Source organism: Nannobrachium achirus, assembly GCF_963921795.1.
Source record: "Nannobrachium achirus genome assembly, chromosome: 21".
NCBI lineage: Eukaryota > Metazoa > Chordata > Actinopteri > Myctophiformes > Myctophidae > Nannobrachium > Nannobrachium achirus.
In genome coordinates, this window is record NC_137828.1 from 26,299,852 (window position 1) to 26,327,007 (window position 27,156).

The window sequence follows — 27,156 nt, forward strand, 5'->3', positions numbered from 1 at the left end:
AACAAAGTGCATAGTTGATGTGGGTGAGATGCGTCTCTGAAACCTATCCAGAATCCAGTAGACAACCCTACAGTCAAATCAAAACCAAATGGACCCTTCCGAGAGTGCACAAATGGAACTGAACGGATCCCTTTGCACACTCAAGAGTCCACACTCATGACTCCACAGTGATCGCAGGAGTTTCCAGTTGTTTTTGGTCAGGGGATTGCACTTTTTCCAGCTGCACCAGCACGTCCCGAGCGCTCGGCCTGGAGCGTGCCTCTCCGCTCCAGCACTGGCCCAGCAAGTCCCTGCAGGCCACCCCCCGCTGGGTCTGGAAGAACGGCAGCTCTTTGACCGACGGCCTCAGATCGTAGGCCACCACCGCGTACATGACGTACTCCCTCTCTGCCCCCGCGTAGGGCTGCTCTCTGGACGCCAGCTGCCACAGGATGATGGCGAACGAGTAGATGTCCGCCTTGCACGACACGCCTTCCCCCTTCAGCAGCTCGGGCGCCCTGTGCGTGGGACACAGGAAGAGTGGGCGCCTCAAAGTGAAATTGGCTATTTAGAGAATAAAAGTATGCTTTGGAACATGGTCTGAAATAATGTATACAAGATTTGAACATGCATCGTACATCATTATCAGACCAATCATCATTACCCTACTAACTTATTGTTTATGCCACAATGACAAGTTCTATAGCAATTTGTAGCAATTGTTGGAATATTAGGCTTTAAATGTCAAATGTTCCAATCATGCCATACTTAACCTTATTTCAGACCATTTCCCAAAGCATAAATGTATCCTTATTTTTCGACATTCTGGAAAGAAATATCCAATTTATTATTGATGTGGCCAGACTTCTCAGATGCCCACTCAACTTACCTGTGTGTGTATGTGCCCCCTATCTGACTAAACTGTGGCCTCATCACCTCCGACACCTCGCCGTCGGCACCTCTGGGACCATCCAGTTTCAGAGAACACCCGAAGTCCACCAGCTTGCACACGTCGCTGCTGGACACCAGAACGTTGGCCGGTTTCAGGTCCAGATGCACGATCCCGTGGGAGTGGAGGAAGCAGAGGCCTCGGACGATTTGGCTGGAGTACCTGCACCACCTGCAGTGGTGGACAAAGTATAATTTGCTCATGTAAATATACTGAAGTATTAAAAAAGAACAAATTACCAATGCACTGCTGTATTGACATTAAGAACGTCCCATGTCACAAACAGTAAAAATAAATGGGAAAATGGATCTACAAGCTCACAACGTTGTGACACGTTGTGAGCTTGTTGACAGGCTATTGTCACTATATTTGAAACAGGACATATTTATGTTCATTCATATTATGTTTTTTGTAGGTTTGGGTCCCAAGAGTCCTATCCTATTGTGGTGTAGTCAAAATTACAGTATTTCGAGGCGCCCGCTGGCCTAGCTGTCCAGGCACATACCACATAGACTCCGATACCGATACCTGGCAGTGTGTCACGCTCACGGGTTCGAGTCCTGATCTGGGCGACCTTTGCTGCGTGTCGCTCCCCGTCTCTCTCTCACTGTTTCCTGTCTATCTCCTACTGTGTACTATCAATAAAGGCAGACACGCCCCCCAAAAATATCTTACAAAGAAAAGAAGGGAAAAAAAAGGATTACAATAGTATTCTAGGCCTACAAGAAATCTAGCATGTAACATTGAGGTCCCAGTGATAGAAAGGCCATGAAATGGGGGTCCTTTGCCTAATGCATGTCCAACTAGAGGTCCTTGAAGTTAAAATAATTGAGAATCACTGCTATAGAGCCTTAGAAATCTTCTTATGGGGGTCCTTGGCTTATCTTTTCAAATGGGGGTCCATATTTGAGTCAATTTGGGGGCCCTTGGCAAGAAAAAGTTTGAGAACCACTGCCCACTGCCATAGAGTAAATCAGAGTCTTCCATATTCTGAAGAAAACCTGGAGACTGACATTCAGTAAAGTCTAAAATGTAAAATTTGCCACGGACACATTACATTGATCAGTGGTTCTCAAACTTCTTCATGTCAACCAATGGCATTGATGATCGCTCATTGAACCACCTGTCCGCGCCTAGCGCGTCCTCCACGCAGCCGTAGATGATGCGCTGCAGGGTCTGCTCGCCAGCGTACTCCATCACGATGGTGCCGATGCTATCCTGGTTCTCGGCAGTGGCCGGCGAGCACGTCGTCGCCGCGATGAAGCGCACCACGTTTTCGTGGCGCAGGTGCGCCGCGTTCAGCTCTGCCCAGAAGCTCTGCCGGGACGCCAGCTTGTTCTTGGCCAACTTCTTCACCTTCCAAAAAAAGAATTACTCAAATGTTTCACTTAAAAGTACCAAAATTGCAATGTAGAAAATAAATACTCTGTTATAAGTAAAAGTCTGGTCTTCAAAATGTTCTTAAAGTACCAAAAGTAAAGGTACTCATTATGCAGAATGTTCCATTTCAAGTTTTCAAATGTAGGCCTATTTCAATCTTTTGAAAATAGCAGATCTACGTCGCATAGCGACACATAGTGAGCTTGTCGATCAGCTATTTTCAAATGGCCAAAATGTATATGGGCTGAAGTGGTTAAATGTAGTAGATGGGGGAGATGGACGACAACCTTCACGCGGTCTCCTCTGTGAGTAGCAAGGCCAGGGTGAGAGACCTGCTTGCGAAACCAATGTCGCCAAAGAATCATCGAGCTGGCAGACCAAGGTACAAGCCAAGGTCAAGACCAAGGCAGAGAACGTCCTCTTTCGGACAGGCAGACACCCCCACTGTCGAAAACCAAGGTCTGTCGGTGCTCCAACTCAATGTCGAGGGCCTTACCATCGCCAAACTCGAAGTCATCAGACACCTCGCCGATACCAACAAAGTGGTAGCTGTTCTCCTTCAAGAGACACACTGGGTTTCAGACGACAACCTCAAGCTGCCCGGTTTCCTCCTTGCTGGATCCATCCCCAGCAAAAAGCATGGAATAGCAACCTTTGTCCGGGAAGGACTGAGCTGGTCAGCCACCAGTCAATCCCCACCTGGAAGCAACATTGAGTGGCTGGTCACCAAAATCCAAGAAACATCTGTTGTGAATGTATACAAGCCACCACCAACAGCGCTTACAATAACATCACTTCCATCTGTGACAGCTCCTGCCATCTATGCTGGTGACTTCAATTGCCAACATACGGACTGGGGTTACAACAACACATCACAAGATGGTGAGGTACTGAGTGAGTGGGCTTCTAACACTGAAGCACTGCTGCTATTCGACCCAAAAGAGCCCCCGAGCTTCTTCTCCGCTCGCTGGAACTCGTACACCAATCCAGACCTTGCCTTTGCTGTATGTCGTAATAACGACCTGATACCGGAGAGACATGTCTTGGACAGGTTCCCTCGGTCACACCATCGACCATCAGTCATCAAAGTACCATCACTGGTACAGCCAGTAGCTGGCAAACCGGTCAGGAGATGGAACTTCAGGAAGGCGAACTGGCAGATGTTCATGGCGGAAACGGAGAGAAGAACTGCTGGTCTCCCGGACCCAGAAGCAGCCGATGTTGATGCTGCATACGGCGCTTACTGTGAAGTCCTCCTAAGGGCAGCAAAGCACAACATCCCACGTGGCTTTAACAAGAACTACATCCCAGGTTGGGATGAGGAGTGCAGCTGCTTGCTGCGTCAACACCAGCAGGCGAGCTCCAGGGAAGAAATGGACGCAACAGCAACAACTCTGCTGCAAAAGCTGGACGACACCCGAAAGGCTAGGTGGACTGAAGTTGTGGAAGCTATCGACTTCACCCACTCCAGCCGGAAGGCATGGCAGACGATCAACCTGCTCTCGGGGAGAAAAACAACACCCCGCAGGTGTCCAGTGACAGCCGACTCCATCGCTTCCCAGCTCCTAAAAAATGGCCGCTTCCCTGGGGCAGACAAACACTTCACAAGACTGACATCGTGTGAGGTATCATCTCTCTCCAGGGCAGCCAGCGTTGATGCTAATCTTTCGGGAGATTTCACGACAGCCGAACTAAGGGCAGCAATGAAAAAACTGAAGCCGGGCAAGTCACCAGGTCGAGACAATATCCATCCAGAGTTTGTCATACACCAAAGTGAAAGAACATCTCACTGGCTTTGCTCGTTCCTTTCATCATGCTTCCAAAGGTCCAAGATCCCAAAGACCTGGCGCCGTGCCTCAGTCATAGCCTTGCCAAAGCCAAACAAACCCCCCGAAGACCCGAAGTCCTATAGGCCCATCTCCCTGTTATGTGTCCCATATAAGATCCTGGAGAGGCTTATACACAGCCGCATCGAGCCAGTGGTGGACACACAACTCCCCCCGGAACAATCCGGCTTTCGCAGAGGCAGGTCAACAGTAGACCAGGTTACGCTACTCACTCAGGACATCGAGAACAGCTTTCAGGACAACGAGAAAGCCGGAGTAGTATTCCTGGACCTGACAGCCGCCTATGACACTGTGTGGCACTGTGGACTACACCTGAAACTGCTGAGGACAATCCCAGACCGGCATATGGTGAGGTTCATCATGGAGATGATATCAAACCGGAGCTTCATCCTACAGACCAGCGATGGCCAAACCAGCAGGCTCAGAAGGCTGAAGAACGGTGTCCCGCAAGGCTCCGTCCTTTCACCTATGTTGTTTAACATATACATTCATGACCTGCCAGATACAACATCCACCAAGTACGGCTATGCGGACGACTTGGCCATCATGCTTCGACGTCCAACATGGAAGGCGATGGAAGATGGCCTCAACCGAGACATGGGCATCCTGGCAAACTACCTCCAGAAGTGGCATCTTCAGCTCAGCATGGGCAAAACAGTGTCTGCAGCTTACCACCTCTACAACCGGGAAGCAAGAAGGGAACTGGATGTGCATGTTGGCAACCACCGCCTGGAGTTCCAGCAAGCCCCCAAGTACCTCGGTGTATGCTTGGACCGAACACTCTCCTACAAGCAACATCTGGATGAAGTGAAGGCCAAAACAACAGCAAGGGTCTCGCTCATCCGACGCCTAGCAGGTTCAACTTGGGGAGCTTCCCCCCAGACCCTACGCATATCCACGCGTAGCAGAATACTGCGCCCCTGTCTGGAGCAGAAGTCCCCATGTCAACAAGGTCGACACTGTCATCAACAGCGCCCTCCGGACAGTAACTGGTTGTCTGAAACCCACCCCTGTGTCCTACCTGCCAGTCCTGGCTGGAATCGCCCCAGCCAGTCTCCGACGGGATGCGGCTACCCTCGCCCTGGCAAGAAAAGCCCAGAAGTATGACTGGCACATCCTGCACAAAGCCACAACAACACCGGCACCACCAGGCAGGCTCAAGTCTCGCCATCCCTACAACAAGGCAGCACAAGAAATGTTACAGTCTATCCCTGAGGACTTGTCCAGAGACGCCTGGCTGGCAGCATCTTGGAAACGTTCATGGGAGACAACTGGGCCCTCCCGTATGCAGCGATACATCCAGGACCCAGGAGGTGGTGTAAAAGGAGAGGATATGCCACGCCATCTATGGACCTCGCTGAACCGTCTGCGCACTGGAGTCGGGCGCTTTAAGTCTTCTATGAAGAAGTGGGGCCTAACGGACAGTGCGGCATGCGAGTGTGGCGAGCCTGAACAGACTGCCGAGCACATTATTATCGGCTGCCCCCTATACAGCCCACCCTCAGAAGCTGGTCTTTTTGACTTGGGACCAGAGACGAGGGCGTGGCTGCAGGACACTGAGTTGGCCATCTGATGATATACGAAAGAAGAAGTTAAATGTAGTAGGACTATGTGTTTTGTAATGATAGTCAAGATCTACAAACTAGATAGTAACTAAATTGTTCAAATAAATGTATTTGAGCAAAAGTACGATATTTGGATATGTCTTCCCAAATACAAAAAAGGTAACTAGTTTCCCGACTCCCAAAAAGGGCTACTTTAATTGACTTCCACTACTATTACTCAAGTAGGCTACTGGGGTCGAGTAGCCTACGTACTCTGTACTTTTTTTTAAACTTTTTTATTTATCTTTTGTTTTTCCTATTGATGATATCCTCTGCATAGTAGCCTACAATGTTATGAGTTAAAAGAAGTTTCCAAGGTAAATAAGCCTTTCTTGGATCTCCTTTTAGTTGATCTTGTACCAACCAGTGAACTGATTGATTGATTGAAGAATGTATTAGAAGGTTGCATAGGAAAAAGTACAGTTTCATGACAGTAGGCCTACAAATCACTGGTACAAGGTCAACTAAAAGGAGATCAAAGCATTAAGCTTTTTGGCTTTTTGGATTTACACAGGAACCACTTTATGTAGGCTATATGCCTATCTAACATATAATTTTGCGAATGTCTGAGTGAGTGTCTGAGTGAGTGTCTGAGTGAGTGTCTGAGTGAGTGTCTTAGTGAGTGTCTGTCACAGCGTTTCTCCTCAGTGGCTGGAGCAATTGATCTGAAATCGCATCACCATAAGCATATGAACACACCTGACATAACTGTGAAGCCCGTTTGTCACTTTCACAAATCGTATGCTGTATATTAGCTTTTTTATGGTGTATCTACTATCTATTCTGCATCTAGCATGAGGCACATCTATTCTGCATCTAGCTTGAGGCAAAATGTTTAACCAGCTCTGTGTGTGTGTGTGTGTGTGTGTGTGTGTGTGTGTGTGTGTGTGTGTGTGTGTGTGTGTGTGTGTGTGTGTGTGTGTGTGCAGGCAGGCGGGTGTGTGTGCAGGCGGGTGGGCGGGCGGGCTGGGGGGGGGGGACAGTATCTCTGTAGCCATTAAACGAAACGGGTTTCTTACATTGATGCTCCTACAGTACATCATGCAAGCACCAGTTAAAGTTACTTTCCATCCCTCATATACTGTGTGCACAGTGCACATCCCATAACCCACACACTGCACATCATTTTGGAGCTCATATCTTTGAACGGGTAAGGGCTAGTCCAGCGCTATTCAACCTGTGGCCCGAGGGCCGCATGCGGCCCCGGCAGCATGTCTATGCGGCCCGCCATGGTCATACCAATAAAAATATATATTTTGTCTACTTTCAGTGTGGATAACTTTTCAGTTAATCTCCAAAACCACTAAGACAAATGTTTTGTTTTATACAAGACTTTTTTGCTATTTTATTTGTTCCAAAATAAGAAACTTTATAATTTCATCATTAATAATTTATTCTTTTTGTTCTTTGAGGTTTGTCCTTACAGATGGAAATGTGGCTGTTTTCTAGTGCGTTTCCTTATTTTTTAGACTACTCATGCAGTGTGTTACAAAATCATTGTCTAGACTAAATGTCCAAAATACAACCGTCATTCTAGCCTGCGGCCCTCTGACTTTTTGTATTTTGCTGAGTGGCCCCTGAGCTATCTTAAGTTGAGTAGCCCTGGGCTAGTCTCATATAACATTGAAAGACAGACGGATAGACAGTAGCCTACTTTGAATAGGATCATCAACAAAAGGTAAAAGGCATTCAAAAAGAAGGAAAAAATCACACCCGTGTGAACTGAGCGGTGGTCCCCCCCCCCCCCCTTCCCCCCTGTGTGTGTGTGTGTGTGTGTGTGTGTGTGTGTGTGTGTGTGTGTGTGTGTGTGTGTGTGTGTGTGTGTGTGTGTGTGTGTGTGTGTGTGTGTGTGTGTGTGTGTGTGTGTGTGTGTGTGTGTGTGTGCGCGCGCGCGCGTGTGTGTGTGTGTGCCTGGTCTGGCCTGGCCTGAACAACAGCGCCCCTCCCTTAACATGTGTGGTCAGAAAAGGTTACTGCAGGGCAGGCTACAGACAGACAGGCAGACAGACAGACCCACACACACGGCCACGTATAGGAGCGTTGTGACCACCGCTCAAAAAGGAAAATAAAATGAAGAAAAGGGAGCTATTTGGGCTACAGTGGATATTTCAGTGGATATTTCATGACAGTTCATGACTGTACTGTCATAAAACTGTATCTTTCCCTATGCAACTTCTAATAAAGTCTTCAATCAATCAATCTCTGCTTAAAGGATTACTTCACCACTTTTCAACCTATCTTCATATAATAGGTCCTCACTAATGGTCATAATAAAATTGCAAAAATCTACTCGGTCCAAGCTAATAGAAAATGCAGGCTTTCTATTCCTGAAAAGTTGCAATGTAAAGTGGAAGCTATAGTTCTTGCGATAATAAAAATTAAAAATATGTTTTCAAAAATATTGTTTAAAAAAAACACAAGACTATGGATTTCTGAACTTCCACGGCGCTCCCAATAGACTTGGACCAAGTAGATTTTTTTTCCCTTTTTTTTTTTTTTGCAATTTTATTATGAACATTAGTGAGGACCTATTATATGAAGATAGGTTGAAAGGTGGCAAAGTCGCAGGCTTGTCAACTCTCCTGGATTTCCCAGGAGTCTCCTGGATTTTGACCCCATCTCCTGGCATGCTCCTGGATTGGCAAATCTCCTGGATTTCTCCTGGATTTGGTATCAAACTCCCAAAATTCAGCAGAACACAGGAAATTACATCTACTATGTTAATTTTTTTCTGGGGGAGGACCCCCAGACCCCCGCTTTAGGGGTGGGGCAAAGAATGCAAGAAAGATCAGACACATTTCACTTAAGTAATAATTTGAAGTCATCATTAAATATGTCCTTTGGTTCAGTCATCAAATCTGTACACCTACATTTGGCATTTTAAGGCTGAAATTGTACCCATGCTAGTAAAGCAAGCCTGATAAACGTATAAAACATGGACAAAATTCACCAGAACACAGGAAATTACATCTACTATGTTAAATCTTTTCTGGGGGAGGACCCCCCACTTTAGGTTGGGGGCAATGCATGCAAGAAAGATCATACATGTAATGACTTAAAGATGAGAAGTCATTAATATTCACCTACATTTTGCATTTTAAGGCTGAAATTGTACCAGTGCTAGTAAAGCACGCCTGATAAAACTATCAAACATCCACAAAATTCAACAAAACACAGGAAAATATATATCTGTTAAGAGGTTTTGGGGAGAGGACCCCCAGACCCCGGTAGGGGAGTTCCGCGCACCACCCAAAATATAAATCTCCTGGATTCTGACCGTCCAATGTTGACAACCCTGCAAAGTCCTCCTTTAAGTACAGTAGGCTACTTAGTTACTTTTACACCACTGTTCACCTTCTTCACGGCCACGCGCTCCCCGAAGTACTCCGCCTTGAAGACGGAGCCGAAGCCGCCGGACGCGATGGGCTCCATGCGCCGCAGCTCCTTCCAGAAGATGACGCTCGACCAGCCGCGCCGGGCGGCGGGCTTCTTCTCCCCGCCGTGCAGCGGAGGACGCCTCTGGAAGGAGGGCACCTGCAAGGTGCAGCCGTGGCGCGTCGTGGGCTCTTTGGACAGCGGACTGCTGCACGGACCCAGGTCCAAAGAGTGGTCCCTTTGCAGGAATCGATTGATGGGGATGGGAGACGGCATGATTAGGCGGCTACCTCCTCATGCATGCATGCAAACAAACACACACACACACCTCGTGCATGCAAACAAACAAACACAAACACAGACTGACAGTGACAAGAGCAGCCACAACAACCTATCCAAGTGAGCGCCTGAAGAATCCGCACAGCCCCGCGGCCATAGTTTTTAATTTGCCGCGGGCGAATCAGGTGGTGGTCAAAAACAGAAACCCAGCTTAAAGGAGTAGTTCACCCCCAAAAGCCAAAATGATGACTCCCCCCCCCCCCTTTTTCTATTGATTACTCACGCCATGGCATTGGAGACTTGAGTTCAATAATATTTTTTTGTATTTGTTGACAAAAATGTGATTATAGTAAATATACCCCCATTGATTCCGGATGGGGACCCAGTCAGACAGACTGAGTATGTCTCAGATTGTCAGGACAGGACAGTAAAAAGTAAACTGATGGAAGTATTTAGATGTATTTATTTATTTGTGTAGGCTATTTATTTATTTTGTAAGTAGGCTAAGTATAGGCATAGGCCTATGTGGAAAGGAGCAATGCCACAATATATCGAAAAAGGCCTACAAGTAAAAGTCCTGGATTAAAATCTACCATAAAAGTACAAAAGTAGGCGAATGCTATCAATGTGTCCTATATTATAGGCTAGTAAGCAATACCAAATGTAAAAACATCATTGTGAAGAATGGCTCATATAATTACTGTAGGCTAATAATGTGCCTATTGGAATGTGATTATTAATACATTAATGTGTTAATCTCTTTAATTTTGCAGATGGGCTGATTTAATAACTTGATGTGCTGCTGGGTAGCTTTAACAATAGCTAGCTGTCAGTGTAGCCTACATGTTTTGTATTCATAATCTAAATCGGAAAAGTAACTAGGCCTCCAAGTTGTCAAATAATTGCAGAGGAGTAAAAGAAAATACAATATTTGCTCTAGGTATAGAGGTGTAGAGTAGACTAAGAAATCACACTCTATAGTGTGAAGTGAGCGCTGCTATTTATGAGTTAATTTCATCAAGCGTCCCGCTAGCCAATCACAGCGCATCCTGTGGAGCTTGGCCAATGGGACGAAGAATAAGAAGAAATACCTACTCCTCCCGCGAGGGAAATTCAGATATTGCAGCCCAACCCAGCTGCTTTCTTTTCCCAGCTTAACCCAGCTGAACCCAGTGATGCCCACAAGGTTCGCGAGGGAAGGGGAGCAGTGATAGCTGGAGCGGGGAATCGTACCTGCGACCTCTGGGGCCTCCGGAGTCCTAGGTTTGGACACTAACCACTCAGCCATCACTGGGACCCTGGATGTAACTGATGTACAAAAAAAGCCATTTGTGCCCAGATGTAGGCCATATCTATGCCAGATGTAGGCCACGCTTGAGTTTACATTAGTGCCCGGACATTTTCCTACAACAACATTTGAGCAGTTTGTGCCCAGATGTAGGTCATATCTAGGGCAGATGTAGGCCACACTTCAGATTACTTTAGGGCCGGACATTTTTTGGGAACCGGACAAAGCCAGCTTATAGCTCCTTCCAGGCGCACCGCTCAAAAATGGAAGTAGGCCTATTCAGATTTGCAAGTAAATGTACTTGTTACTCTACCCCGCACTGACAGCAAATAATGATTTATATCAATGTCACGTGAAACTTGACCATCATGGAGATTGGCCCATTTATAAGGCCCATTCCCACTGGGCCAGATAACAGATAAAAGAAATCTCTTTCTCCAGATATTTTTCCATTCAAAGTGGATGGTAGATGCAGATAAAACTAGACCAGGTCAACCTGGTTGTGCCAGACCCCCTGTCTGTCATCATCATTTATGACATCATGCCTTTTGTAGGCATGTCATCATCATGTCATCATCATATATACCCTTTATATAGAAAAGGGACAGACCGACATTTGCTTATGTAGGCCTACCCATTTCATGGGTCTGGCAAAAAATCTACCACAGATATTTGCCACAGATACTTTTATCTGTGGCAATTCTTTTTTTAATCTGTATCTACCATCCACTTTGAATGGAAAAATATCTGGAGAAAGAGATTTTTTTTATCTGTTATCTGGCCCAGTGGGAATGGGCCTATAGCCTGGTTGGCTGTAATGTCATGTGAAGCAATCCACCAATCCTCAAGATGTTCTGACATATGCCCGTTTATACCCATCTGATTGGCTACGGGTATAGACGGCCCCTCTCGTGGCCCTTATATACAAGTAGTAACTGCTGCAACCTGCGGGAAGGCGTCTGCGAGACCTGGGTCTGCAAACAGGTCTGCACTGCAGACCTGTTTGCAGACCCAGCACTGCAGACCCAGGTCAACCTCTCTACTGCTCCCAGTGGCAGCCTTAGCTCCAGGCGGAGCCGCTCGATTGTCCACGACATTGCAAGCGGCGCGAAGGCCAGCGGACCTTGGTCCTGCTCTTCGCCCCCGAGCGCCGCAGGCGCGAGTGGCCGCGAAGAGCGGGCCAGGGCCGCGCGGCCGGCGGAGCGCCGCGCGAGTTACGAAGCCGTGGTGAATGCAATCGTTCTATTTATGCCCAGGCCGTAAGGCCTGGGCAAGCCCACGATAAACGCCCTGTCCAAGTGACTACAATGTCTGCACAGTCACCGAAGCACTAGGGGCAGTAAAGTCAAGTAGTATGGGGTCTGCAAACCCGGGTCTTCAGACCCACGTCTGCAGACATGCTGCAGACTTCCCGCAGGCTGCAGCGGTTAGCTTCTCCTTATATATGCCTCGATGTGATGACGTCACCCTTTCCCCTCTCCGATTGGCTACCGCACACACACAGATACACACACAGACATAAATAGATTTGACTACATTATGTATGGCCCGTATGGCCTACTTGTGCGCCAGCAGAGCACGCCTTGTAATTTATATCAGGCCGCACTTGTTGTGGTGACGTCACCAAGAATGCCGGTCCCTCATTGGCTGTTGATGATGTCATCAGTTGATGACGTTGTGTTATTTCAAGGGTTTTCCCATTGGATGATGTCACCCTGTGTTTTTTCAAGGGTCTTCCCCTTGGATGACATAAACACAGACACACAAACACATAGATGGATAAAGATTTGGCTAATTTATAGATAGATGATATTGATGAATTATATAGCCTTCTCACACCAACATTGTCCCAAACTGTAGTAGACAGCAGCAGGCAGTATGTTTGTTTAAGGTAGCCTGTTTGAAGTGGTTGCAATTACTTCTGGTTTGCTAGTTCAATAAAACCTGATGCGTTAACACAGCATTGTAATTGTAAATAGTGTTTCTGCTGCTGTAGCCCAGTGGTTCTCAACCTTTTCAGGCACCGACCCCCAAAATAATCATATTTTAACAGGGATGCATCAACTCAACTAAGAGTTGATGCATTACATTTTGTATAACATGGTTCTATTGTGAAAATAGCAGATCTACATGCTCACAACGCCTCACAACGCCTCGCAATGCGAGGCGTTGTGAGCATGTAGATCGTCTATTTTCACAATTTCTGCCTCTAATATTTGACAATTTGGCCAATGTTCAATTTGACATTTTAGAGGTAATAAAAAGTCAATAAATTGTCACTTTAGAAATGTGCAGATATCCTCTATCTATACACTTAAACCTTATGTTGGTTTGTTAATTTTGTTTACTGTTGAGTGAGAAAGCACATTAAGTTAATCATCTGGGGACCCCCCGAAAATAATTTGGGGACCCCCCCTGGGTCTCCCGAACCCACAGGTTGAGAACCACTGCTGTAGCCTACCTCCGTCTGAAACAATGGGGGGCTTCCATTATCCATATATGTACACACATGCATACTGGGATAGAGAAGTCCCCCTTAATGGAACTAGAGGTTTGCACCTGCTTCACCCGTTTTATACTAAGATGTTATGTCGTCACGTGAAACTTGACCAATCATGGAGATCAACCCAGCCGAAGCTCACCAATCCACCAGCTTTATCACACAGACTCACAGATCAGTTTGGCAACAGGGCCGTCTGTGCCCGTAGCCAATCTGATCTGTGGCCTTTATATATGCCTTGATGTTATGACGTCACCCTTTGCCCCTCTCTGATTTGCTACGGACCCATGGCCCGTAATTTGCTACAGGCATAACATACACAGAAACACACAGATTTGGCTAATAGATAGATGATGAATAGGCTAATGTATTTCTAATAATCTATATATAGCGTATAATATGAATAAATTGATGTCCCCACTTTGAGGCACACTCCTGGAATGCGTCAATAGTCAATACGGAGTGGTTCTCTGACATTAGAAAATGACTTTGAAATGTACAGATTAACTCACAAGAATCCCCCTTATACTCACTCCCATCTCTCTCTCTCTCGCTCTCTCTCTTTCTCAGTGTCTCCCATTCACACAGTGTGTGAGCGCTAGGAATTACCAGTCAGTCATGCTGGATCCTTTCTTTTTTCTTTATTGAACTTTCATTACATTGTGTAAAAACACTGGAGTTGAAGACTGCAGCTCTTCTCTCTCTCGTAGCAGCAAGGTATGAAGATCAGATCAGATTATTCTGCCAGACAATAAATAATCTGCCTCTTTGGATGATGTCAATGTTAAAAACTCAATCGAAAGCTGCAGCGTTAATTTCTATTTTACTTATAAACATATATTTATATATGTTTGTGTGAATTACATTTTTGCCTATATTTATAAAAATACAGTAGTTTGTAAAATAGATTTGAAGTAAAATATAGAGGATTAGCAACGAGTCCATCATTATCACAGGATGGCATTGTTGAAATGCAAATGAATAACAAAACCAACATGGCTGGAATGCAGTTTGCCTCTGAAATTCCTCATTATATATATATATATATATATAATTGTGTCATGCGGAGTCATCTTCATCGTCATCTTCACCGAGGGTCATTGTCTCTGTGGAGTGTCTCCACACGACTCAACATCTCCCACCCCCCAAAACCACAACACACAGGTGAAGAGAGAAAAAAAAAGCATGTGATATTACAGGCAAGTCTGTAAATAGACTTCAAAAGTCACAGTACAAAAAAACAAAAACAGATGGAGCTATATAGTACAACCAGGCACACACCACCGACTGTTCAGCTAAAACCGGATAATTTGTTTTGTAAAAACGATACAATTAAGAACTAGAAAAGAGGTATGTAGCACCTTAAGGAGCTTTAGAAGTATATGTTAGCAGCTCAATCCAATACAAAAAAAAAGAAAATATTGCAGTATTGCAGTGTTTCTTACATACACATTCAATAAGGTTCACTGGTACCACTGAAGCTTATAAAGAAGTTTGACATGAATTGCTAAAGGTCTGTGTCTCTCACTGAAGAGCATCTCCCATCTTGCTTTGTTCATCGAGGCAGCGCACTCTACTAAGTAGTAGCTAGAGCACTGATTACCAATGTTTTGACCGATGTTTTGCAAGAAAACCACATATTAAAATGTGTTTTTCTCAGAAAGAGCAGATCTACAAGTTCACAACACCTCACATTGTGAACCAATGTGAGCTTTTAGATCAGCAATTGTTGACACAGATTTAACCTTTTCGACTAATGACCAAAATAGGGACACCAGGCTAAAGGTGGTTGACAATCGGGGCACATCAGTAAATGTAGTAAAAATAAATATCAGCCAAAGCAATATATCAGTTGAGCTTGAGCAAAAAAAAAAAAAAAAAAAAACATTAGCGCATCTGACTTCACCTCTCCAATGTCAAACATACCTCCAGGGAGGCATGCAGGGACAATTGGAGGTATAGTTTTATATTCATTCGGCAGCCATTTTTCTCTTGCGTCATACTCACGGGTGAGAAAACCCACTCCTCCGAGTGTGTATGACTCAAAATGGCAGCCATGCATGTGAATTTGGACAATTGAGGTTCATGTATGTGATTGGTTACACGAGTAGCTACTGGACTAGGGAGGTTTCTGGATGAATAAGACACAAGAGGTCTGATCTACACCCAGATGTAGCTTTTGCTCTTTGAACTTTAACCTAAATTAGCTTAATTTTCTTTGCAACCGCATAACTGGGTTTTAAAATAAAAATGTCCCCAAGGCTTATGTGGATTCAGCCAGTGTGTTACCATTGTCCATTAAACAAGCTGGGCTTCATAATGAAAATTATAGATTAGATCTATTCTCTTGAAAACAGTCTTCAGACTTGAAACGATAAGAAGGCTGAACTTAAGGCTGACGTCATTTCTTTTTAACAAAATCAAATATACTTTTTGAACAACAACTAAACATATGGACATAGTATATAGGCCTAAGTGCTATAGTCAGCATGCTGTACAATTGTCTGTGTGTTCTCACCTATAGGGCTGAATCAAACAAACAAATAGCATCATCTAAATTAAAACATAAGAAATCTGAATTTCAAGGTAGGGTTACTAGGGAACACTAACTGTTACAAGACTCCTCAATGAGATACACAGAGCACTTGTGCAAGTAAAGCAAAATGACACTTTGATAGGAAAAACACTGTCAAAATTGTACCTGTAAAAATAAAACATTTTATATTGTATTTACATGTTATTGTTCTCTAAAGAGCTAAATATATCATCTACACATTTTTGTAATAAAGGTTTTAAACAAAAAAGGTATTGGAGGAAACAAAGGCATTCAATGTACAAAAAGTGCTATGATTACCAAAAAAAAACAAAAAAAACAATTACCATATAGCGGCTTGCTAACATTTCTTGTAGAACCACAAACCTTCACAAGATACAATATAGCAAACTTCCATAATGCTTTAAAACATGACACATTCAGCTCCACATTTCAAACATAACACACGACCCTTAAAACAATATTGTACTATTTCCATTCATGTTTCCTCGAGTCCCGTCAGTCATGAGAGGAATAGGAGAATTTTTAACACTATGGTTTACCTTTTTGATTCTCGGAGCAAGAGAGTATGATGATGTGAGGTAAATGGCAACACTATTAGGCACATGCTGATAGTGTACAGTATGCACGATAAACTAAACTAAAAACATAGACGCAGCAGCTCACAACAAAAGCGGGTCATGGTGCAGTTGCTGCGTCGGTGGCTTGTGCGTTGGGTTATGACTTTGTCCGTGCTGATGAGTGAGCAGCATATCTACGGTACATTGCTTCATTTACAAAGGACATTTGGGTGGGAATGAGCACTTGGATAAAGTCTGCTTTCAATAACTAAGACAAACAAAGATTGTACTGCGAAATTCGAGTTGCTTGGAATGGAACATAAAAAAAGAAAAAAAAAAGAATATCATGTCTATTTTCTAATATATAGGCTATATATTTTTTGCCATGCTGGTAAGGATTTCTCTACATTATGTATCAGTCATAAGTAACTTTACATTATGTATCACAGTCCATTTTAGTGATTTGAGCTCATTCTATTTAATGTGACTGGCGCTTCCATATTACTGCCAAGGTACCAATCCGTTTTAGTTTTTAGTTTTTTTTGCCTGATGTCTGAATTAACATTTTTTGTTGGCTAATAAGCAAGTGTCAGTGGCGGTTCAGACAACTTGAATTAATCTTCTGGAATAAAGAACTTAAAAGGATCAAAAACAACAGCCATTAATGAATTAATTCCAAAGTGCCGTTCCATTCGTTTCACCTATTCTTATCCTCGATAACGTTGGGGCCAATTCATGCTTGTGTAGCAGAAGTGACTCACTGCCTCAGCCTGAGGGCCTCAAAAGTATAATATCTCCCCCTAGTCCACAGGGATATCCCTTTGGTCAAGTTAGACTTCTATGCGGGAGACCTGGGTTCGAATACTGGGTGTTACACTAATCAATAGGGCACGTTTTCACTTGAAAACAGGGTTGACGCGTCTGTCATTTCTGTCAAGCGACATGAAATGTGTTCACCAAAGCATAGATTCGGCTTGTCACTGTTCAGTATCATTGCAACAAGAAAATAACCTACAAGCTCACAATTAAGCGTGTAGCTACTGTGCAAGCTTGCAGGCTTGTAAGTCCTTTATTTTCGCTATTTAAAAAGAAAGGTTTTACATTATTGTACAATTTAAGAACATTTTAGAAACATTTTGTAAATGTATTTTCTTGTACATGAATGAATGCCCCCTACCTAACTGTAAACTCCTGACACCATTCACTGTAGGACACTAGGAGCGCTGACTCTTGGCACAGTGCATTATACTGTAGGTCTCTCAGTTCACGTGGGGCTCGTAGCACTAGGATTTCAGATGTAGTTTTGAGTGGCAGTATAGTAAATCACCCATGCTTTGGCCAAGGATTTCTTTAACCTTTTGTTTTGTTTTTATCCAGGGAAGGTTTGCTATAAGCAGCACACACACTCTTTTCCATCACAACCCTGCTCTACGTTCATATAATTAAGTACTCATTCATAATCATGATTATTACACTTTAAAAAAACATATTTTTGTTGAATGACACCTGTCCAAATGATAGGGTCATGCAACGGTGTTAGCTCCTTTCGGAACCTCTCACTCCACTGCTACGCAGCCAGAATCTTCCGGCTGGGTGGACGATCCTCCGTTAGCGAGCACTTCTTACCTTTGGTGAACTTTCTATCCAAAAAGTGATGGGTTTCTGCTGATCTTTAATCGCTTTACTTCTTTAGCGTGGAAGAAATCGAAGCACTGGGTTGAAATAAAGACTTTATATCGCTCATTATGTCAGCCGGCGGATCGTCCACCCAGCCAGAAGATTCTGGCATACGTCGGGGAGGAACCTCATCTCGGAGCTGCGTAGCAGTGGAGTGAGAGGTTCCGAAAGGAGCTACAACGGTGTCTGAATTGAGCCCCTCCCTCTTTCACTCTCTCACTCACACAGTGTGCACACACATTGAAAGTATTCTTATATTCACAAGACACTGGGCTACAACAAAGCCAAAAATATGGGAATAATTAGGCCTATGCAAATTCCAAATCAGGGTCGGTTTCGCATTCAGTCCAGATATTCTGTCTGTATAGATTACTTTTATGCCATCACAAGTATATTTTAATAAAAATTATTACACAGCTTGAATGCTCAATTCTGAATGGTCAATAACAACATTTAATTTTGTTATTTCTCAATAAGCAGACCGGTGCTACGTCCTTTACATTTATTTTGGAAAGAATTCTTGTTGTGTCAAATGTGGTCCAGGTAGCTCAGTTGGTAGTAGAGCTCTCACCTTTGAAGCACAACATTTTAGGTTCTATCCTAGGCACCGCCAACTCAGTGTATCAATAGCACGGCTTGGGTAATTGATGCCCAATTTAAACTCTAGTGTTCGGCAAAAATAGTCAATCTACAAGCTCCCAGGGTCTAGTATCTAGTGTCTATCCCTCTAGTAAGAGGGATAGACACCGTCTTTGCTCAGATGATACCGCCAAAAAGCCAGTCCTACCTACATTACTTGTCAAAATATTGATAAAAGAGGAGAGGCAGTCGTTATTGAGAAATAAACCCCTTCAGGGTGATTCAACATGTACAGTGGAGGGATAGTGAGTAGGCCTATATCAGTAGAAGGATGCTGAGGTCGGAACTGCCATGCAGGGAGCCTAGACAAAGCCCAAAGAGGAGATGTATGGATGTGGTGACATGAAGTTAGTTGGTGTGAAAGAAGAGGAGGCAGAGGACAGGGTGAGATGGGAGGCAGATGATTTGTGGCGACCCCTGAAGGGTACAGCCGAAAGGAAAGAAGAGGGTGATTCAAGACCTGCATCACCCTGTCAGTGTTTATTTCTCAATATTGACCACCTCACTGTTCATTATGACCTATGTATATACGAACAATGCAAGCTTTTCACTTTACTGCTTTATAAGCCGTATATTTGGATAATGGCTTGTGTGCTCATTGTCTTGTTTGTACAGTATGTATTGTATTTGGCCAGAAAAATACTAGTGATAACGTATGGCATGGCTGAGGGGAGTATACATTTAAAGTCAGGTTTAAAGTTAAAATGTAGATCTCAACAAAGTTGCAAAAGGATGACGCAATTCTTAGATGCCGCTTTACCAAAAAAAATAAACATACGCTAGCTTATTAGTAAGCGATACTTCATGTCATGTGTGCGATTTTGCCAACCAACCCATTTCTATCAATTCCATTTGCCCACAAAGGAGACTGTGTGCTTGTTTTATTTCCTGTATAAAACTAGCCCTTTTGATAAATAAAACGAAATGACATTAACAAGGGGTGGGGGGGGGGGGGGGTACAGGGAACAGGTCAGTAGCCATGTTCAAAACTATCAGCAGGGACGCAACATTGAACTATAGTCTAACACGCCATGATTATGCAGAACACAGTTCCTCTGCGCTGATTGATGGCCATAGGTTAAAAACCTCCAGTCAGTAAGTTGGGATGGATCGCTTTCTGCTAGCCGTTTGGATAAGCCAACGGTATATAGTTTTTGTGTGCCGCAGTCCAGACGCAGAGTGTGAATGGTCAGATCTCAGCATGGAAACATACCGTATATCGTCACTGTCGGGTGGAAACCTCATATCGCCAGGTTTCAAATGTGTACGTTTTTTCGTAAAGTAAAGCCCTGCTTCATATCATACAAGGCCATTACAGAAGACTACTGAAAATATTAGATCTACAAGTGTAGATTGTCTATTTTCACTATTTTAAATCGTTTTTTAAATAATAACAAAAGTAAGGGTTTGGATATTTCCACCCGACAACGAAGATATGTTTCATTGTTGCCGTCTCTAATGCTCGATTTATGCTCCGTCATAATGGTGTTGCACGCCGTTTTCGGACGTACGACGAAGTATACATCGGATTAGAATTACTTAAGAGGGAGTGAGTATAATGTGGCCGATACAGCTAAATGATCATTGACCATACAGGCTGAGATATGTTGCTGTTTTGGAGCCTGATGAATGGGTAACACTGCACATTTCATTAACTAGCAGCCATGCGTGTTTGCATTTGGTTGACTTTGATTTGGGGGCCAGGGAGGGCGGGGCATAAAGAGATTATTTACATTTATGACAAAAAGAAAAGCAGCCCTATTGAAGAGTTGAGGTGAAACTTTGTCATGGATCAACTACCAAAGTGAAATATGAAAACCGTAATACTGTTGCTCAGTAGTTGCTACTCAGTACCTAGTGTAGAAAACAAAAACAAAACCAAGGATGAGTTTGTGGATCGCTTAAAAACTTACCACAAATAGTATAACGAAGACATATATGACAAAAGTTCAATTGTGATGACTTAACATCACAATAGTTCAAAGTGCTATATGAAAAAAAAACAAAAAAAAACAATAAACAATGCAAAATCTGCACGCTAAAGTCAATCAACTCTAAAGCAAGGGGGGCAGTTAGGTATAGAGTGAAAAAAAAAACCCACTGCAATCTTATTACTATTTCAATTCATCTATATGAAAACGCCAAATCCCCCAAAAAGATGATTGAGTATAGTGGTGGTGGTGGTGTTGGTGGTGAGGGTTCACAACATTGTAATGATAGGATCTGTGTTATTCTCAAATCTAAAATATCCCAACAGTACCCATTCAATTGCTGACAAACCACTTGTCGAGGTGTGTACTGTATGTGTGTGTGTGTACTTCTCTCAGTGCCGATCATCGCATATACATCTATCACTTATGCCAGTGTCTGCGCATGTAATCATATTTACTGGACAGAAGTGCTATCATGTCATATGCAATTGTGTGTGTGTATGTGTTTTACTGGCATCAATAACTGTACTGAATAGACTGAGTGTTGATGGTGTGTGTGTGTGTGTGTGTGTGTGTGTGTGTGTGTGTGTGTGTGTGCGCGTGTGTGCGTGTGTGCGTGTGAGCGTGTGTGCGTGTGTGTGTGTGTGTGTGTGTGTGTGTGTGTGTGTGTGTGTGTGTGTGTGTGTGTGCATGCGAGCAAACGGGTGGCAGTGTATATTCTATCACTGGAAAGCATGATGGAAGCGGGGCAGGGTGGTGGGTGTGCCCTGGTTGGATATGAAGGAAGCGGCCAGCCCCTGCAGGGAGCTGTCTGCCGCCTCGGGGCCGTCCGGGGGCTGGGGGGGCAGCTGGACTAAGGACATGGGCTCCTCGGCGGGGGGATAGGGGATGCCTAGCCCCCCGCTGCCTCCCGCCTGGTTGTACTGCGGCCCGTTCAGAGGCAGGAAGTTAAAGAGCTGCGAAAAGTCCAGCAGGGAGGAGGACGAGGCCAGCGAGTCGCCCGCCACGGCCGCGGCCGCAGAGACGGGCGTGGCCATTTTGGACAGCGACGCCTCCTCGCTCGGCTCCTCCAGCATGCTCCCCTGCAGCTCCAGCTCCAGCTTGGAGCCGGGGAGCGGGGCGCCTTCGGCCGCGGACGAGGAGGAGGGCATGGCACTCTGCAGCTCCATCAGGTACGTCTCCAGTTCTCCCTTTAGGTTCTGCTCTCGCTCCTGAGCGGAGGCAGCGTATGAGGTAAAGTTGGGGCCCAGCGGGTACTTTAAAGAGAAGGGGAGCATGGGGTTGGGCAGGGGCTCGGCGTCCAGGACGGGGTACATGCTGAGCTGGAGCTGCCTGGGCGCCAGCGTGCCCGGCAGCTCGCCCTTGACGTCCCCGGACACCAGGTCGCAGGCGAACTGCTCCAGCGGGTCGGCCGGCTCCGTCTTGACTCTCAGCAGCTCCCGGGCGTGGCTCTTCTTCACGTGGCGCGTCAGGTGGTCCTTCCTGCCGAAGCGCTGGGCACAGTACTGGCACAGGAAGTCCTTGCGTCCGGTGTGCACCACCATGTGGCGCCGCACGTCCTTGCGGGTGTAGAAGCGGCGCTCACAGTGCTCGCACCGATGCTTCTTCTCTTTGGTCCCGCCGGAGGACTTCCCGGCGTGGGTCTTGAGGTGCTCCAGGAGCACGCCGGTGCTGGCAAACGGCTGCAGGCACACTTGGCAGGTGAGGTCTCCGCTGTTGGCCGCGTGCAGGGCCAGGTGGCGCTTGAAGCCCAGCTTGGTGTTATAACTCTTGCCGCACTCCTGGCAGGCGAACGCCTCCTTGTATGGGTCGTGAGTGTGCAGGTGATTCTTTAAGTGATCCTTGCGGTGGAACATTTTCTCACAGTATAAACACTTGTGGTTTTTCTCTGGCGAGTGTGTTGCCATATGCCTATGAACACAGATACATTCTATGAGTATCAAGATTTATCAGCAAATCATCTTTTAATCACTTACACCCTAGATCAGTTTTTCTCAAACTTTTTTGGCGCAAGGCACCCCTGTAAATGACTTTTACATCAATGGCACCCCTGAATAACATTGTTACTTTATAGCATAGCACCTTACATTTATCGTATATTACGTCAAATCACGCTAGGTAAATGTGTAAATCTTTCCCTCTAAGATGCAGTATGTCATGAGGAAAACTTTCCATTAGGAAACTTGTTATACTTCTTATAAAAAGTATTCTTGGCACCCCTGTCACGGCACCCACTTTGAGAAAACCCTGCACTAAATACTTAGTTGACCGGTGTCCCCCAGGGTAATAAACTAGGCCCATAATTATTTTTCCTTCATACTAAATCTCTTCTTTGAAAATAGCCAATATACAACCTTGCAGATCCGCTATTGTTGCGGAACGAGTGTTTCATGTTGGCTTGCTATTCAACACAAAACACACACACACACACACACACACACACACACACACACACACACACACACACACACACACACACACACACACACACACACACACACACACACACACACACACACACACAGCGTGCAATGACATTATCAATTATTGCTCATTAATTATTATTAACATCCAGTTGTGTAAAGTAACCAAGTAGATTTACTTAAAGGTGATACACCATGCATTTAAAAAGTATTTATGTCATATTGTTTATGTCCCAAAAACGTTTTTCAAAAGGTTTGAGGCTAAATTACCACTCCTGAATAGAGAGCCTCTCTCATTTTTGAATGGCTCTCAGAGCATTTCAGCTGCAGTACCACCTTTGGCCTGAACTGCGCCACCCCCCCCAAAATCCTTTTGAAAAAAAAAACGTTTTTTTGATTTTTTTTTTTTTTGTGATGACGTCACAATCGGCAGATGACGTCACAATCGGCAGCAAATCTGAACAGCCTGTTTTGAGAACCCGTGGGATACTTTTAACCTTCGCCTTCTCAAAACCAGAGAAAGACACATCGGTCTGAAATGGGACTTTGTGAGGATAGAAGGTGCTAGTGGGACCCCAAAAAAGGTTTTAAAATAGGAAAAGTGAAATTTCACGGTGTATCACCTTTAAGTACTGTACTTTATGTATTTGTAGTATATTACTGGAGTATTTCCAATTCCCAATACTTTTACTTCTACTCCACTACAGCTCAGATTCAAATATTGTACTTTTACTCCATTACATTTATTTGAACACTTAGTTACTAGTTACTTGAAGATTTTGATTATTATTACATAATAACACACATTAACTTTAGTTCAGAAATGGGACATTCTGCATTTTGATGCCAATACTTTTGTATGTTTACTCAAGTACATTGTGTACAAATTCTGGACTTTTTCTTGTAAGGGTGCCCTCACACCAAAATACCTATGAGAGTGGAATCCGTGTTCCACCAATGCATTTCAATGAGAAGGGAGCGTTTTTTGCAGAAATCCTCTGCTGGCATGAAACCGCTTCACTCTCATTGAAATGCATTGGCGGAATGCGGATTCCACTCTCATAGGTACTTTGGTGTGAGGGCAAGGGTGCCCTCACACCAAAGTACCAATGAGAGTGGATTCCAATTTATTTCAATGGGAGTGGAGCGGATTCATGCCAGTAGAGGATCTTTTAAAAAAATGCTCCATTCTCCTTGAAATGCATTGGCGGAATGGGGAATCTACTTTGGTGTGGGTGCCTTGCTGCATTCACACTGAGAGAAGCCTAGCTAATGGTTGGCTTGGTAATTGTGGGCTCGCCTGGAAGGCGAGCACACGTATGTTATCTTCATTATTTATAGTCAGTCAGTCAGTATCTCCTCAAAACTTTGGCGCGATTCATCTCCTAAACGCTTACACCTTTAAACACCATTCAAATTTTTATGTGTTCAGCTTACTGAGGACACGTGTGCTTGTACTTTTGGTTTTGAAATGTTTTGTAGTTTAATTATAAAAAAATAAAAATGTTTAACTTTAAGCATCCAATGCATTTCCAATGGGTTTACTGAGTGGGGAGAGAGTGAGACAGGGGAAAGGGACCCATGTTTATATTAAGTCGCTGTGGCTGCAATATTCACACTTCAGATATGCTATTTATATCAATGTGTTCACACAGGTCTGCTTTCTGATTTGATCCAAATGTCTAAGCTGTGTGATGTATAAAACTATAGTTATAGTTAAAACTATAAATAAATGTCCCTCTCCACTCTACTGATTGACACAGCTGTGATTAAAGGCTTGGCTGTCATTGGCTGTTCTGTGGTGATGTAGCCTTACATAAGTCGGCCCTGCAGTGACAATGCGAAAGTCTCGGCAGAGACGTCTTAATGTAAGGCTAGTGGTGCTGCAAAGTAACCAAGTACATTTACTCAAGTATATACAAACAAGTACTTGTACCTACAGTACAATTTTTAGGTACTTTTACTCTAATTTCCATTTTTGTTACTTATACTCTACTATAAATACAGCATTTGACAGCTTCAGTTACTTTTTATTTTGCAGATTTTATTATTAATAATAATAATAATTATTAACACGCACGCACGCACACACGCACACACACACGCATACACACACACTGACACACAAACAACTGTTACTGTGTTACTGTGGAGACGTTTGCTTGTATTTGTCTTTGACACATGTTTTGTAGTGTTTTAGAAATTTAACTTAAAAAGAATAAGGTTCCCGGGCGATGGGATTTACAGTATATATCCTAGAACCCGCAGGGACACTCTGTGTGGTTGTCAGGGAGATATCACAACCAATGCGTTTCCAAATCAGACGATCAACCGAAGTGGACCCACCTGGCAAAACCACACCCCAAACACTTTAAAAGCCATGAATTTCAGCCTGTCTGCATTTGAATCCTAGTATATCCCATATGCATTTGGATCAGCATGTCCCGTACTGTATACCAACTTTTACTTTACACTTTTGTTACTTATACTCCACTGCAATTGCATTTGGCAGCTTTAGTTACTTGTTACTTTGCAGATTTTATTATTAATACAAAACATACGGTAGATGAATCACTTAATACTTTGTCTAATTGTAAGAAGCTGATCTACAATGTGACATTGCGACATGTTGTGATCTTGTAGATCTGCTGTTTTTAAAAAGCTTGTCAATATTAGGACCATCTGCGTACTATTACTTTGATGTGGTTTGCTGGTTTGCAAAGTGTAGTTCAGGGACCCCTAGGACGGACACACACACACACACACACACACACACACACACACACACACACACACACACACACACACACACACACACACACACACACACACACACACACACACACACACACACACACACACACACACACACACACACACACACACACTCTACTGGTCTCGAACTTTTGTTGTTGGTTACCCGTCCACATTATATTTTAATTTTATTTTGATTTAATTGTCCATACCGTTAAAGGACCAGGTCACCTCTGGGACAACCAGATCTTATTTTATTGTTGTGTGGGACACGATCAACACAATCCTGTAATTTCTTGTGTTCAATCTGTGTTTTTAGATATTTTAGTATTTCAGCATGCTACAACTGGTCATATGATGCTTTGTAGCATGATATTGCATCATCTCATGCATCATATGATGCAAAATGCATCATATGACCAGTTGTAGCATACTGAAATACTAAAATATCTAAAAACACAGATTGAACACAAAGAATAACTCAACATTGTGTTGATCGTGTCCCCACACAACAATAAAATAAGATCTGGTTGTCCCAAAGGTGACCTGGTCCTTTAAGTTCATGTAATAACACTGCTTGTCTACATTGTATTTGCATTACCATTTTACGTCAGTAAAATTAAAGAGAGCATTGCCTGGGAACTTGACACTTTTACTATTATTGTTTTGGGTTGGAAGCGAGCCCACACTGTTTCGAAGGAACAGTTTTTCTAGTTCAATGTAATCTCTATGGAAACCAGCTTTTGAAATTTCCATGCTCGAAAAAAAGCTTGGAAATTTTAAAAGCTGGTTTGCATAGAGATTACATTGAATTACCAAGCCAACCATTAGCTTGGCTTCTCTCAGTGTGAATGCAGCAGAGTATTTCTATATTGCAGTATTGATACTTTTACTCAAGTAAAAAATGTGAGAACTTCTTCCACCACTGTAATAACATCATCATCAAATCAACATCTTTGACTACAAAATGGCGTGAATGCCGGAGGCTGCAACCTTCTGGCAGTCTGTACCGTAGCAGCTTGTATTTGGAGACGAAGGCCTTGGTGCAGTCGGGGTGGGAGCAGCGGTAGGGTCTCTCTCCTGTGTGAGAGTACGAGTGCACCTTCAGCTTCTCCACGCTGTTGAAGGCCTTCTGGCACGCTTGACAAGGGAAGTTCTTCTTGGGCTTCCCCTCGGCTCTCCTGCGCCTCCCGGTGGCCGGCGTGAGCTTGGCTTTCTCCAGGACGTGGTCGCGCTGGCCCTGGGTTCCTGTGGCCATGGCACCCTAAGGCAGACCAGCTACATGGACCGGGGCGCGCGGCCCGACTGCTACTGATGGAAGGGCTCTATCCAGTTTTATGTGCTCAACACCGCCCGGACTCAAGGGCCTGGGGAATAACAGCAACAACGAAGAAGAGAGGAGTAGAGAAGAGGAAGA

The 27,156-nt window shown here is 44.2% G+C and overlaps 2 protein-coding genes across 2 annotated transcripts; both read right to left on the reverse strand.

Annotated features, from left to right (window-relative positions):
* Positions 1 to 154: 154 nt before the first annotated feature.
* On the reverse strand, positions 155 to 9,410 carry mos (v-mos Moloney murine sarcoma viral oncogene homolog; the record flags this gene model as incomplete). The annotated part of the gene is made up of 4 exons (XM_080751701.1): positions 155 to 497; positions 869 to 1,099; positions 2,052 to 2,284; positions 9,114 to 9,410. The coding sequence occupies 4 exons, from the start codon at positions 9,408 to 9,410 to the stop codon at positions 155 to 157; spliced, it is 1,104 nt and encodes a 367-aa protein (XP_080607827.1).
* An 11,874-nt stretch (positions 9,411 to 21,284) lies between these two features.
* plag1 (pleiomorphic adenoma gene 1) lies at positions 21,285 to 26,900 on the reverse strand (the record flags this gene model as incomplete). Its single annotated transcript, XM_080752254.1, has 2 exons — positions 26,750 to 26,900; positions 21,285 to 22,473 (listed from the first exon to the last, which is right to left on the reverse strand). The coding sequence occupies exon 2, from the start codon at positions 22,467 to 22,469 to the stop codon at positions 21,285 to 21,287; it is 1,185 nt and encodes a 394-aa protein (XP_080608380.1). The 5' UTR covers positions 22,470 to 22,473; positions 26,750 to 26,900.
* Between the last annotated feature and the right edge of the window lie 256 nt (positions 26,901 to 27,156).